Here is a 16,220-nt window from a genome sequence, read left to right as displayed (position 1 = left end):
TGTCCTTCTGTCTGTCTTTCTATACAAATCCACATTTTTCAAGCAAAGATCATGAAATTTTGCATACGAGTGTATTAAAACATGACGGAGGCAACTAAAAAAATTTAAAATTGAAATTCATTACGGGGTGGGGGTGGCGAGGGGGGTAATACCCAAAAAATCATCGAAAACGACCATAACTCTGGAATGTCTGGAACAATTTACACCAAACCTGGTACACATATGACTTACAGTCTGACAACAAATATTGTAGGGGCAAGACACCCCTAGCACTCCTAAGGGTGGGGGTGGCGAGGGGGGTAACACCTAAAAATCATCGAAAACGACCATAACTCTGGAATGTCTGGAACAATGTCTTGGAAGAAGTTCCAAAAAAAAGGGGAAATATATTTTTTCTGGATGCACCCGGAGGAACAGGTAAGACGTTTCTCATCAAGTTGTTACTTGCTAAAATTTGAGTACATTCCAAGATAGCTATTGCTGTGGGCTCTTCTGGAATTGCTGCAACTTTGCTCCCTGGTGGAAGAACAGCACGTTCAGCTTTCAAGTTACCGCTTAATCTGGCCCGAAGTGAAACTCACGTCTGCAATATCACTAAACAAACAGAAAAAACTCAGATTCTGCAGCAATGTCAGGTCATTGTATGGGATGAATGCACCATGTCACACAAAAATGCTTTACAGGCCCTCAATCAAACACTTCAATTTTTAAGAGGCAATGATTTACTAATGGGTGGAGTCACTGTTTTATTGGCTGGAGATTTTCGATAAACATTGCCGGTCATTCCAAAAGGAACAATGGCGGATGAAATTAATGCATGCCTTAAATCATCACATCTTTGCAGGCATGTTCGCACTTTGCAAAATATGAGAGTTTCTCTGCATGGCAACACAATGGACGGTCAGTTTGCTGATCATTTCTTAAATATTGGGAATGGTTTAATGCTGCTTCATCCAGTAACTGGTCTCTTCAAACTCAGAGACACACTTTGTAACACAGTTGTGTCTTAAAATTCTTTAAATCCCGGGCGACGCCGGGTATTCTGCTAGTATATATATATATATATATATATATATATATATATATATATATATATATATATATATATATATATATATATATATTTTAATTGCATTCTGCAAAGCTAAACAATATATGCATTGTTCTGTATCTAAATATCCACTAGATGTCACTAAAATTCTTCCCAGCTTCAGATCAACTGTTGTGCTTTGTGTCTTCACTATAGCTAAATTCTGAAAATTGGCATAAGCTTGCCTAACATTGCTTATTGTCAAAATAAAATTATATTAGATAGTACTTATACAGGGATAAAAATTAGGCCAGAAATTGTTGTGGGGTATTTATAAAACCCTGTATTTTCAAATCTAGCGTCACTTGGTCAGCCATGTACATCCAGACACACATGAAATGTACATGCTGCATATAAGCACGGCAATTCATTCTCCTAAATGCCTGAAGTTTGTACTCTTTTAAAGGAAAATAAAATCACTGTGCTCTCTCTCTCTCTCTCATATAGGGGCCTATTTAATAATTATAATGTTTTTGCCCCGTTTATTATCATCTCTCATCACAACGATGGCAGATAACATTTTTGGGCAATTTAATAAAGAAATCATGTCGGGGCTGTTAGGAGACTTTCCAGGCGATTACTTTTTTTCTACTGAAGATTCCGGGTACTGACCCAGGGTCTTTACTGCAGATGAGCAACCTAGGGTTGCGCATGCGCATATTCAGTTATGTAAATAAATGCATTGGAGAGCAGGAAGGCTGTAGAGAGGGATCCGAAGATCTCTCTACCGAAATGATCTCCCCATATGCTTGAAGGACTGACTCTATCATCAGATGGTGTTAGCCAACGGGGTCATGCTACTAAAAGCTAAGCTTTTTGGAGCTTGATAAAATTGAGTATTATGGGGAATGCAGTTTCATGTACTAATTTGCCTAATACAGAACAAGATATCTCTGATATAACCTGTGTTAGGCTTTTCTTAAATGGCCACTTTACTTAAAAATGCCTAAATCATGGGGAAAAATCAGTTTCTGCATGGTTTAAGGCTCATAAATAGGCCCCACAGTTAGTATATGTAGCTGCTGTGGATTATAGCTCTGCAGCCCCTGAACTGTACAGGCAAAGATGAGACATCATGGTAGAAATGAAGCTGAAAATTGGTAATGGAGTATGTCCCTTTATGGGGTGTGCAACAACACAATGATGCCGGTAAAAGTGAAATCTGAGAACTGCCAAGGTAATGTTTATACTTTTGACAAAAAAAAAAAAATCAGAACAGGGAAGTTGTAGAGACTCTCAGGTACACAAGGAAGTAGCTAGCCAAAAAGACTGAGAACCTCTACTGTGAATCTGGTACGTGTGGTTCTTCCCTCTCTACGGCTCAGGGTAATCATACAGTGGAAGTTTAACTGAAGTTATGGCTGCCTGCTTAAAGCAACCAAATCAGGTAAGTCAGCTGAGCAACCAAGTTAATATTTTCAATTCAAGTACAAAAACACCAGGTTCAGGAACAAGCAGTTTTATGGTAGAGAACTTTACTGGATGGTAAATCAAAAACTTGAGGGAAGAGAAAAATAAGATCTTTGAACTTTCATGCAGATTTGTATCAATGTGAGTACAGTAACAATCTATTTATGAACATGACACAATATAGCATCTAGATTAGTGCCAAAGGGTAAACAGTTTGCACGTGCAGTGAGAGAAGTTGCAATGTAAATAGCTGGCGCACTTAGTTTTGCAGCAACGCAAGTTTCTTTTGCAGTGCCTGATTATATAAATGAGATATTTGGATGGAGAGGAACTATTTTTAGGGGTGTCCTAGCAGAGGACACCCCTAAAGGAAGAGGCTGAGCAGAGGGGTGCGCAGCCATTTCAACTCAAAATGACTTGTGCACAGGATGGATCATCTAAGCGCACGGGTGCAAAAACAAAGCATTTTGTGGTGCTCTCAAGTGTCAATTTGTAAATGACCCTCTCAGTAACCAAGTGAATAGTGGCCTAGTGCAGGTTAAAGCAGCAAAACCTGATATCTGATTGATATGGTTTATAGATTATTGAGCTATTTGTACGATATTAAATGCTCTTAAATATGTTTTACTTTATTTGCAAATGTATTCTGTACTTCATAAGATGACAAGGAAGCATGGGTGTGTTGGGGCATGTGAATTAGGTAGTAAACAGAGGACAGTCTGCACTGAATAGTTCATAGTCAAGTTTTAATTCTGTTTGGAGCTTTTTATTTATTAAACATAATGCTTATTTTATCAATGTTACATTGTTGCAGACAGTTAAAATAACTTTGGTTAGGCATCTCCAAAATGGTAAAGGCATACCAGTACTGGGAACTTGAGACATTCATGATTTTAAAACCCAATATAAATGTTTACCTTGCAGTATACTACATGTTATAAGTACAGTAACATGGATACGCTACACTCAAACTAAATGAATCTCAGTCCAGCTCATCTAGTTTTTCAAGTTTCCAGTGTGGAACATTATAGTTGAATAGGATTCATCTAAGAACTATAATGTACCCTACCTACAAACAGTGTTTACATCCCCTTTATTTTAAAAGTTTAGAAAAATCATGCTATGTGTGTGAAGTCTGTATGTCCTCCCTGAGTTCTTCTGAGTTTTCTCTAAGTTCTCTGGCTTCCTCCCATGGCTCAATGACATATGGGACACTTAATTTTCCCTACTTTGTGTATTAGGAGTTAAATTGTAAGCTCGCTGACCATGGACTATAGCATGGACTAAATTAAAAAATAAGCTGATTGTACTGCACTGTGGAATATGTTGGTGCATAAAAAAGATAATTATAATTATAACAATAATAATAATAATAATATTAATAATAATAATAATAATAATAATAATAATAATTAATAAGAGGCATGTGCTGTTATGCACAACAAACATTGGTCCTTTGTGTACTCACATCTCATAGGCAATGCTTCTATTGGGCAAACATTTTCAAGAAAACTAGAATATTTGGCTATTTTTATCCAAGCATAAAGGCAGATGGCTACCTTCAATTAAAATAAACTGATTTTGATAGTATGCAATAATTTGGAATAAATACAATACTGTAGCATATAGCAAGCACTAGTAGCTGGTCTATCTAGAAATATTTGACAAATGTGGATATGTGGCTGGTCCTCTGCACAAACAACAAAAACACTTGTACCTTGTGACATTCCCTGCATCTTATTTAGACTGCAAGCTCTACCAAGCAGGGGCCTCTCACTTTCTATTCCATGTTATGTCACTTCATTAATAGCAATGTTGTGTGTACCTTTTGTCTTCCTGAATATACATTAATACTTAGCTCTGAACTGTACCTCAGTATGACAGTCCCACTTTCCAAATATCAAAATGTTGGGAATAATTTTTAAATGTTAGGAGATATGTCAACAATACAAATAATCCTATGTACAATTATTACGTGGCAGGGGCTGTTTGAGTATTTGTCCTATTGCATGGATGGGATGATACTGCTTGATTCATCAGCTTACCACTTTTACTTACCCATTAGGTTCCCTTTAATTGAGAATTTCTTATTTTTATGTTTTTTCTTACACACACACACACACACATATATATATATATATATATATATATATATATATATATATATATATATATATATATATATATATATATATATATATATATATATATACACACACACACACACACATTTCTGAGGGGGTAAGTGGAGCTCCGTGGTCACCATCAATAAATACTCGTAGAATCATTTTATGTGTTTTATACATATAGCATGTAATTGAGTTTGGAGCCATTGAGCTCTGCAGCATTTAGGAGAAATTTACCAGGTTTGGTAAGAGGTCAGCTTGGTGAACCTCAGAACCTGACAATGAGTTTACACTCCCACTCCTTATGTCACACCACTGTTATCATAGTGACTGTCGCAGTTTATCGGCCGTCTGGCTTGACGATACTCTGTCTGTCCATTTGAAACTGGTTGGGAGAGATCTAGCCAGACAACACTGTATTTAGCAAAACAAATATTGTTCTGTATAAGAACTAATGAGGATCTATTGATAGAAGGTGGGCATCTCCTTTAATGTGTACCTGTCAGTTATACACATCATTACATCTTCCAACAGTCCCGATTTTTCTGAAACAGTCCTTGATTTTCAAAAGGGGTCTTCCCCAACCACCCAATAGAGATGTTTGGGCTGATCAGCCATGGTTTAGGTGGATTGGACATATGTCAAAATATATATATAGAAAAACTATTTAACAGGTAAACCAGAACTGAGGAGTACAGATGGTGTCTAATCAACAGTATATTTAAATAATGAGCATTTGATGCAATGATGATATCAATAATAATCTATAAAATATAGTCTATTGCCAATAGCCAACTCAACTGAGGAAACCTGTAACAGTAATATAATGATCTCAATGGGTATTCACCTAAATGTATATAAATCTAGCAAACAATCACATTACAGGATGCAGGTGTGTATTAAACAGGGAGAAATGGAACTCTATGACAAAGAAGGATATGGTCACAGATTCAAAATAATTGATACCATAATATTTGATGAAGAATATGTTCAATGAGGTCCTTAAACAGTCCCATATACATGTCTTGTAACCGATGAAATTCAATAACCGTATGCAGAGTGGATCCAGATGAATTGTCTCATATACATGTGACTTTAAAGAGAAAAACCACAATACTTGATAGGATCGTCCTGGATAAGTGAAACGTGGATGGTGCTTAGGGAGGGATGAGTGTTGTTCTCAATTTGCAGATTTTCCAGGAATGTTGGCAGGTATGGCAATGTAAGCTGTTGTTTTGTGGGCTGTATGGATATCAATTGTCAATTGAAAATTGTTACTCATGCACTATTTCCTATTGAATGCATCTGTGATGTCACTAATCCCTGGTGAATTGGTAGGCTACATTCTCAGAAATATTTTTGAGTGCACACAATGGCCTTCTCCAAGTGGAGAGACCATTTTGAACATCCCTGGCTAAAGATCTAAGCAAGTACAAGTAATGTTTAAATATAATGTCCTTTAATTAACATTCCAATAGCTTGAAATAAATTACTTTCTGAAATTAAATTAAAGTCAGAAACTGTCCAGAGCCATTTATTAGTTTTATATACAATGCAGTCCCAATGTTTATATTACATCCTAAAACCTTATACTGTTATGCATGCAACAAGCATGCTTCCTTTCATTGTGCCCTTCTGTGACCTCACTCATGTTATGCCAGGTAAAACTAAGCTCTATCAGATTTTATAGTATATAAAAACAGCATCTGGGGACTAGAGATGGATTAATTGATACAGTGGACAACAAATGTCACATGTCCATAGCTTTATAAAAGGAGCTTACTCTCTGGCACTCATTCTTGCTAGATTTCTCTTGGGGAAAATATCTACAAATAATACCAATTGTGACTGTCATTTGTGAATGACTTCTGATTATTCTAATCTTCATCTTCACTACTCTTCATCTTCACTTCTGAGCTTGGTATATAGCACATACCTCCCAACTTTGTTACTTCTTCAATCAGGTCACCCCATCATGATGGGGGCATTATTACCTGATGAAGGGGGTGTGACCATACAAAAGGGAAGTGCCTAGTGCTTTTAAAGTGCTAGGCTGCACCATATCCTCTCTCCTCCTCCCCTCCAAATACCCATTATTTGCCGAAAGCACCAGTGGAAGGTATAGGTGGCACATATCCACTTATGTTGCATCAGTAACTCCCAACTTTTTGAGCAAGCAAACAAAGCTGTCCCATTTGATAAAACGGGACAGAACTCGCAAATCGGCATTGTCCAGCCTAATTCCAGACAGTTGGGAGGTTGCATCGCCTGATTTGCTTAACTTTATTTTATATCTACTTAGTTACCGCTATGCTGACTCACATTTTTTTGGAGTCCAATAGATGTTTGCAGGTTTTTTTCCATTGTAAATTGTGTCCATATTTTCACCACCCCCGCCCAACTTTACTTTAAATGCAAAATACTTGTTATGACTCATAAACGGTTTCAAATATCTAGGCAGTACATTGCTTACTATCTCAAATGGTGCATATTTTACAAATCAAAAGGGAAAAAAGGCAAAAAACAAATGTTTCCTCCATTTACCATTAGTACCATTAGCTATCTAAGTGTATAAATGGCCTGCTCATACATTGACATCTCAGATGGTGAACTTACAATGTACTGACTAGTGCAAAAGATCCTATTTTATTCTGCTCTTGTCACTATCACTTGTATCTTTTCCTTCTCAATGAAGTTGAAATTCGAAGCCCAAAAAGCAACTTAATTGTATTGACTGTCAGTTATTTTGTAGAGAATGATGACTTGTGTGAAGAAAAGAAAAATTAACCTCCCTACAGTCATTTTGTCTCTCTATGTCCCAGGCATCAAAATAAAATGGTAACCTCTACTGACAGGAAAACTGTACAGGAATATTTCTCTGTACGGTGCTACAAGTTTGTGTGGCAAGCTTTTACCTTATGTAGGCATGGAAAAAGTGTCACGTTCAGGTTACTAGCTGGTATATGCACAGCCAAACAAAGAGGCGCGGAGTCTAACATACCCCCGGTATTCACCAGGGACCCCCGCAAAGGTAGTTTGTAGAAAGTGCAGTCAATCAAACCGGGTCGCAACCAACGTATAGCGAGGTACAAAAGGAGAATCCAAAGAATAGTCAAAGGCAGGCCAAATGTCAGGAAACCAGAGCTGGAAATAAGGTACAAATCGAGATCCAAATGCAAGTTCAGAGATAAGCTGGGTCAGGAACAAACACAGGGAACAGATGCAGGTAAAAGACTGGTGAGTGAAACCAATACTCTGGCACCCTAATGGTGCCAGAGTCTCTCTTATATTCCCCTGGCATACTGCTCATTGGTGGGCAGATTATCGGCAGTCAGCGAGCGGAAGTATGGGCGTCCCGTTGCCTAGAAATGGGACGTGGCTGAGACCGTGCATGCGCGCAGGCAACCAGAAAGTGGTGGGCAGCTTCCCGTTGCTAGGCAACAGGACGCGTGGATCGGCCGAGACAAACGGCCGCCTCTCACACATAGAGACAGTGTAGAGGCGGCGTCTGACACTAACCTCCTCCCCTCTCTCCAGAACAGCGTGTTTGGAAGATTGGCTCCGAGGAGTTTGAAGAGAAGACGGGAGCGTGTAAATCCTTCTTGTCCACCCATGATCTCTCTTCAGGGCCATAGCCTTTCCAATGCACCAAGAACTGAATTATGCTTTGAACATTATGGGAGTCAAGGATACGTTCAACCTCATATTTATCTCCCATGACTGATTTTACAGGGGGAGGAGGAAGATGGTTCCTAGAATTAATTGATAATTAAAGGTTTGAGTAAGGATATATGAAAAGAATTGTGGACACGAGAGAGGGAGGCAACCGGTGTTTGTAGGTAACAGCATTGATGGTATGTGATGTGCAAAAGGGTCCAATACAACGTGTTGTAAATTTCATAGATGGAACTTTGAGTTTGAGATTACGAGTGGATAACCACACCTTGTCCCCTACATGAAGAACTGGATGGGTTCTGAGATGCCGATCCGCAAAGTGTTTGTGTCGGTTATAGGCTTCCAACAATCTGTCTTTGACCTGAGACCAGATCCTGGAAAAGTCACGGAGATTATTTTGAACAGTGGGAACAGAGATACGGGAGTCCTCAGAAAAGGTTGGTAAGACAGGATGTCTACCGAAGTTAGTGAAGAAAAGAGAATTGTGGGTGGATTCGTGCTGATGGTTGTTATGAGAGAACTCCACCCAGGTAAGATATTCACTCCAGGATGCCTGATGGTCTGAACAATAACAACGGAGAAAGGTCTCCAAATATGATCCTGGCTGATCCGCTCAGTTTGCCCATTGGTCTGAGGATGGTAGCCTGAGGAGAATTTTAGTTGAATACCAAGATGTTTGCAAAAGGCTCTCCAGAATTTAGAGATAAATTGTACTCCTCGATCGGAGATGATCTCTAGGGGACAACCATGGAGGTGGAAGATATGGTTGAAAAAAAGTAGAGCGAGCTCAGAAGCTGAAGGTAACATCTTGAGAGGGACAACGTGTGCTCATTTCGAAAAGCGATCCACCACCACCTAGATTGTGTTGAACCCATGACTATCGGGGAGATCTGTGACAAAATCCATAGAAATGCTTGTCCATGGAGATTCTGAAACTGGAAATGGTAGAAGAAGCCCGGCTGGAGATCGCCTAGGTGTCTTGTGGCGGGCACAAAAGTCACAGGTAGCAATGTATTTGTGGACATCGGAACTCAAGGAAGGCCACCAATAATCACGAGACAAGAGTGCAATAGTTTCTTTAATGCCCGCGTGTCTGATAAATTTGGAATCCTGGGGCCAGGATAGAAGTTTAGGAGGAAGATGGACCTCCACAAAGAACCGCCCAACCGGAGGTGACTTGGGTGAATACTTGGTTAGGACTAGGACCTTTAGTGGGATGATGATGGGTCTTGGAACAGGAATGCAGTAGTCAGTTGGGTCAAACAACCTCGAAAGAGCATCAGCCCTGACATTCTTGGAGCCAACACAAAAAGGCCGGGATTAGTGGAAATCTGGAAAAGAAAAGTGACCAACGGGCCTGCCGAGGATTCATACATTGTGTTGACTGCAAGTAAGTGAGATTCTTATGATCAGTGAAACCCGTGATGGGATGAAGGGCTCCTTCCAGGAGGTATCGTCATTCTTCCAGGGCTACCTTGATTGCCAGGAGCTCCTTATCACCGATGCCATAGTTGGCTTCACAGAGTGAAATTTTTTTTGGAGAGGAATCCACGAGGAGAAAAGGTGTCAATGGAATTTTTCTGGGAAAGAACTGCCTCCACACCGACTGAGGAAACATCTACCTCCAGATAAAATGGTTTGTATTGATCTGGTTATTTTAGAATGTGTGCAACGGAGAAGACCTCCTTCAGAGATCTAAAAGCAGTGATGGCCTTCTGGGGCCAGTCTTTAACCTGTCCCCCTTTACGAGTGAATGAAGTGATGGCTGCGATTAATGAGGAAACATTTTTGATAAACTGCTGGTAGTAGTTACAAAAGCCAATTAAATGTTGAGTGGCTTTAAAGGCCAAAAGGTTAAAGCCAATCAAGGATAGCTTTTACTTTTTTAGGAATCATCTGCAACCCTGTACTTGAGATTAAATAGCGGAGGAAGGGTACCTGAGATTGTTCAAATAAGCACTTTTCCAGCTTACAATACAAATGGTACACAAGGAGACTAAATAGAACGGTTTTGACATGTTCCTGATGAGAGGAAAGGTCTTTAAAAAAAGATCAAGATGTCACCAAGATAAAAAACCACGGAAGAATATAACAAATAACTGAAAATTTTGTTGATGAATTCCTGGAAGACTGCTGGGGCATTGCATAGCCCGAAGGGCATAACCAAGTACTCATAGTGCCCGTCCCTAGTATTGAAGTCAGTTTTTAATTTGTCGCCTTGGCGAATCTGAACCAAATTAAATGTTCCCCTGAGGTCAAGTTTGGTGAATGTTTGAGCTCCACGAATGCAGTCAAAGAGCTCCGAAATGAGTGGAAGAGGGTAGCGGTTCTTGATAGTTATGGCATTCAGTTTCCGGTAGTCAATACAAGGTCTAAGCAATCCATCCTTTTTTTTAACAAAGAAGAATCCATCACCAGTGGGAGAAGTGGATTTACGGATAAACACACGTTCAAGGTTTACAAAAATGTAGGCTGTCCTAGCTTAGGTCACAGGTAAGGCCAACAGGAATACTCTACCCCTGGGAATCCTTTTGCCAGGGATAAGGTTGATGGGGCAATCCCAAGGACAGTGAGGCGGTAGAGTTTCCACAGCAGTCTTGCTGAAGACGTCCAAGAATTCTGAATAAGGCTCAGGGAGGGTGGGGTGAGCGTAGAGGTGAGGCAAGAGACAGAGGACCTGGCAGGAAATACTGGAGACAAACATCAATGCTTGCATGTGGAACCCCAGGAGATAACCTGGGCATGATGCTAATCAAATTGGACGGAATGTAACCAGAGCCAGGGTAGTCCCAAAATTACCAGATTAGTAGACTGTGGAAGAATTAGGAAACTTATCCATTCGGAGTGGAGAGCTGCTACTGACAACCGTACTGGACTGGTAATGCGATCGATGGAGCCCTTGGTGACGAGGTTACCATCTATCGCGGTCAGGAATAAAGGCTGTGGCAAGGGGTGAATGGAAAGACGGAGCTTGAAGGCCAACTCGGTGGATATGAAGTTCCGCACGGATCCAGAGTCCACGAAGGCTGACAACTGCTGGGGACTGTCCGGTGCAAGAAGAACTATAGACATGAGGAATTTGGCATCTTTGGTGGAATAGGGAGTAGTAGCTCTGGATCCTAGGATGACCCCTCTAACGTTGCATAGGACGGAGTGTTTCCCGATCTCTTGGAACAAGAAGAGAGGAAGTGACCACATTCACCACAATAAAGACAAAGATGGTTTCTGATATGTCTGTTTCGTTCCTCCTGAGAGAGATGGGATCGGCCTTTCTGCATAGGTTCTTCAGATGAGGTTAAGAGAGATTGAAACTGTGGAGACAGACAAGGGAAGGTTCGACGAGAGCGGTCCTTCCCCTGGTTACGTTCTCTATATCGTATATCCACCTTGATGCATAGAGAGATTAGATCATCTGAATTAGGTGGAAGATCACGAGATGCCAGATCGTCTTTTATGCATTCATTTAAGCCTTGCCAAAAGGTAGCCACAAGTGCATCATTATTCTAATGCAGCTCAGAAGCAAGGATTCAAAATTGAACTGCATATTGACTGGCAGTTAGGGAGCCTTGATGAAGGGCCAGCAGTCCAGAAGCTGCAGGTGGCACGCGTCCTGGCTCATTGAATAGCTTTCAAAAATATCCGATGAAACGGGAATAGTTCAGAAGTATAGTGTCGTTGCTCTCCCAAGGAGGGGAAGCCCAGGCTAGAGCTCGGTCAGTGAGGAGAGAAGTTATGTAAGCCAACTTGGAACGTTCTGAGACATAATTCTGGGGAGCGAATTCAAAATGGATGGTGCATTGGTTTAGAAAGCTCTGGCATTTCTTGGGGTCACCGTTTAACTTCTCAGGGGGTGGAAAATGTAAACCTCTGGAAGCTGAAGTGCTAACGGTAGCTGCTGTAGTGGAAGAGGATGCTGTGACCACTACGAGCGCTGGGTTAGCCGGCAAGGATTCCTGGAGGTTATTCATATGGGATACTCTCCCCTGAAGGCACTGCAACAACTGAGCTTGGTTTTATTCTTGCTGATACACTCTTTGGGGTGAGATGTAGCAGAAGATCACGAGTGGAAGGTTCATTCTGACCGCTCGTCTTCTTGGCCAGAGTATACTGTCACGTTCAGGTTACTAGCAGGTATTTGCACAGCCAAACAAGGAGGCGCAGAGTCTAACGCACCCCTGGTATTCGGTATTCACCAGGGACCCCTCCCGCAAGGGAGTTTGTGCTTCGCTGAAGAGGGTGCGCAGGTTGTGGTTCTCCAAAATGGCAACCAGCATAGTAATAGAGTAGAAAAGCATAGTCAATCAAACCGGGTTGGAACCAACGGACAGCAAGGAACAAAAGGAGAATCCAAAGAACAGTCAATGGCAGGCCAAATGTCAGGAAATGCAAATGCAAGGTCAGACATAAGCCGGGTCAGGAACAAACACAGGGAACAGATGCAGGCAAAAGACTGGTAAGTGAAACCAATACTCTGGCACCCTAATGGTGCCAGAGTCTCCCTTAAATTCCCCTGAGGTACTCCTCATTAGTGTATCGGCAGTCAGAGCGGAAGTACGGACGTCCCGTTGCCTAGCAACGGACAGAGACCGCAGATGCACACTTGGCAACCCGGAAGTTGAGGGCAGCGTCCCATTGCTAGCCAATGGGATGCGTGGATTTGACGAGATAAGTCTCTACAATGCAAACAAGAGAAAAATCCCTCAGCCACTCATTGGCAAAACATTAGGAATCATACTGATTTTAATATTTATGTAATTTAGCCTGAGGATGATGCCTCTGCTCCTGAAGCTCGGACTTTATTTGCTAATGCATGCTGAAGTAACTAACTGATGTGCAAGTTGTTTTTTAAATTAATTAAGCACAGGTAACTCCATTTCTAAATAAAGTGAGAAGTCTGGGAGCAGACCGTTTCTGCTAGGTAGAATGTTGTTATTATTGTGTAATAGTCTATAAGTGGATAAAAAGCAACATGAATGTGTTGTACGATTTTTTTGTAGTTGTGCTTTTTTGGTGGTTCTAGGGTCTCCAACGTGAAATGGCTTTCCCAAAACATTGCTATATGTCATACTTGCCTACTCTCCTTGAATGTCCAGGGACTTCCAAATTTCGGTTTGGTTTCCTGGACTCCTGGGAGAGAAAGCTTTTATCCTGTACCCTACCCACTTCCTAGTGAAGTGTGCGGATGGGAGCCTCCATGATGCAATTGATCACAAATGTTGTCATTTTGGCCCTGTGATTGTGGAATTTTTCCATAGGGGAGGGGCCAAAGTGATGCACTTTGCAGCACCGTAGCTCCTGCACTTGCCACATGACCTCCCCTATTTATTTTATATATACTAATGCAGATGCTTTCTTTATTTAAAGTTGTTAAACCACTGTAGTAGCTCTGACTGTTAAAGCTATGCACCAACTAGAGATTTTTTTTAAAACAGTTCCTCAGGATATTTGCGGAGTTTACTCAAAAGGGTTCCACTCAGAATTACCCTATAAATTCTTCTGCCTGAACTTCTGCCTTATTATGAGCTGACCAGACCGCAGAGCAGAATTTACACCACAGTCAACTTCCATCTTCTTTATTACCAACCCGACTCTTTCAAATATATATATATATATATATATATATATATATATATATATATATATATATATATATATATGCACAAACCTGTACTATGTTTTCCTCTTTACTCATTTATATTAGAGGTGGTTTTTTTAATTGATTGGTTAATTAGTACCTGAGGGATTTTTCTTTTTTTAATGAGCAAAGAGAAAAAAATAGCAGAAAACAAACTTTTACTAATTGGTTAGTCAAATCACAATTTTAGCTTGATTAACACAAAGGAAGGGCAAGCAGAATATAGGAACCAGGATATCAGCCAGGTTGCATTTTACAGATTTTGGCAGCATCTGAAAGGCAAATTTATTAACTCTATTTAGCTGAGAATCAAATTATTTATATTAAACTGATTACACACATTAGAGCATGTCCAGGCCTGCTTCCGTAATCACGGAGAAGGAGGAAATAATATAACATTAATACAATGTTCTCTTTGTGACAGTCCAAGCTAAAGTCAGTTCTGAACAGTGAAACCTTTATCTTACATTTATCAGAAAGACCATCAACTGAATTTTAACCAGGGTCTGCAAAACATATCAGCTTGACAGCGTGTATACTTTCTTTTCTACATATGTCGACCTTGTAAACGTGTGCCCTTTATGTTTCCCTATTATTAGATAACCTAGTATGTAGATAATTTTTACAAATGTACTAGACTAAATTGCAGAAATCTGATGAAATGAACTTCCTGACAAACAGCAATGCAAAAAAAAGGGCCCTGGCTGATGACATAACACATGTCTTGGTGATAATTGTCAAACAACATTTTTGGTCTTGAGCAATAAGATCCAGTTGGATTTTGTATGGTGAGAAAAATTATCTGGGAGGTCTCACATGTAATGTCGAACCTGGAACTACCAAAGTGACTAGCCAGATATGTCTTTAGATTGTGGGATAAAACTAGAGCACCTGGAAGAAGCCCCCACAAATATGGGAAAAACATACAAACTCCATACAGGTTGTGTCCTGGGGGTAAATGTATGAAATGTCGATTTTTGCAAGTTGCCGGGAATCGGCAATGACTTGTAAAGGCAAACTTGCCTTTACAAGCCATCGCCGCTTTAAATATCCCCTGCAAAGTCTCCAATTTCCGGCGACTTGCAGAAATTGATGTTTCATACATTTACCCTGTGGTCAGAATTAAACCCATTATCCAGCACTGTAAGGCAGCAATGTTGACCATCGTTTCAACCACATATGGATACATTTTCTAGAATACATCATACTAAAACTAGAAAACACAGGGTTGCCCTCCAATTCTTGACCATTTACTTTTTCACTGATTCACTGTTATTCATTAATACTTGTCCCACTGCTTATGAGATAGATAGGTGAACAAATTGAATGATATCTAGCTGTTTGCCACCTCCAGTAGAGCAGCCATATCATTTCCAGATTCAATGGAGACTGTTAGCAGTTATCTTCTGGCCTTGTATACTAACATGCTGATTATTCTATATCAAATAGTTAAAATTGTGGTCATTTTAGGGTGACCCACCTGATATTGACTGCAATGTGTGGGGCTCACATTAATACTTTATTCTCTATAGCAGTGTAATACCCCATTCGTACTGCACCACGGGTTTTTGCAGAGGCACGCTGAAAAACCCGGGTCTTGGTGCAGTATGAATAGTCCAACCACAAAATCCCGGGTCTAAAATCCCGGGACTTAGACCCGGGATTTTGCGAGGGGTAATTCTTGGTTTGGACCCCACTCGCCTGCAGTATGAATGGTGCAACCCGTGTAATTCCCGGGTCTCACCATTCATACTGTAAAAAAAAAAATTGGGAAGTAAAAAAAAAGTAAAAAAAAATATTTTATTTACTAAAAAATACAAAACAAATGTTTACTTAACTTATTTTCAGCCAGCGGTGTCTCCGGTGCGTTGCCGGCTGCCAGGGGGACCTCTGGGTACTAAAATGACGTCATTTCTAATGGACTAGAACTGCATGCCGCTGCAAAATAATTTTGTGAAATTTTCTGAAATTTTGCTCATCTCTAATTTACTCACTCACTTTAAACAAAACAGTCCCATATCATCCTAGAACTCTGCAGATGCACATTTGTGTGTAGGGTATTATGCTCATGAATGTTGAGCGTGAATGCACTGTTTGCTTTAGGCTTTGGAATGTAAAAATTCTGGCTTTTCATCTTTTAAGCACACACAGTGTAAAGGATCTTTGTTTTTGAACAATGCTTTTATATGAGTTAAATAGGCTAAAGGCACACTTACTATGTCACTAGTACAATGCTGGATTTGAAAAAAGTAAAGCACGTTAACTCTTTGATTTTCAAGGACCT

The 16,220-nt window shown here is 40.2% G+C and overlaps 1 protein-coding gene across 2 annotated transcripts in view; it reads left to right on the top strand.

Moving 5' to 3' along the window:
• Positions 1 to 2,357: 2,357 nt before the first annotated feature.
• The window catches only part of LOC142160400 (formin-H-like), a 228,848-nt gene continuing 214,985 nt past the window's right edge, over positions 2,358 to 16,220 (top strand). For both annotated transcript variants that reach the window (XM_075215301.1, XM_075215300.1), the window contains exon 1: positions 2,358 to 2,477. In XM_075215301.1, the coding sequence (XP_075071402.1) occupies positions 2,448 to 2,477 (30 nt within the window). In that variant the 5' untranslated portion in view covers positions 2,358 to 2,447. The remainder of the gene's footprint in view (positions 2,478 to 16,220) is intronic.

The sequence above is a fragment of the Mixophyes fleayi genome, chromosome 6, assembly GCF_038048845.1.
Source record: "Mixophyes fleayi isolate aMixFle1 chromosome 6, aMixFle1.hap1, whole genome shotgun sequence".
Taxonomy (NCBI): domain Eukaryota; kingdom Metazoa; phylum Chordata; class Amphibia; order Anura; family Limnodynastidae; genus Mixophyes; species Mixophyes fleayi.
This window is presented reverse-complemented; position numbering and strand designations above follow the sequence as displayed.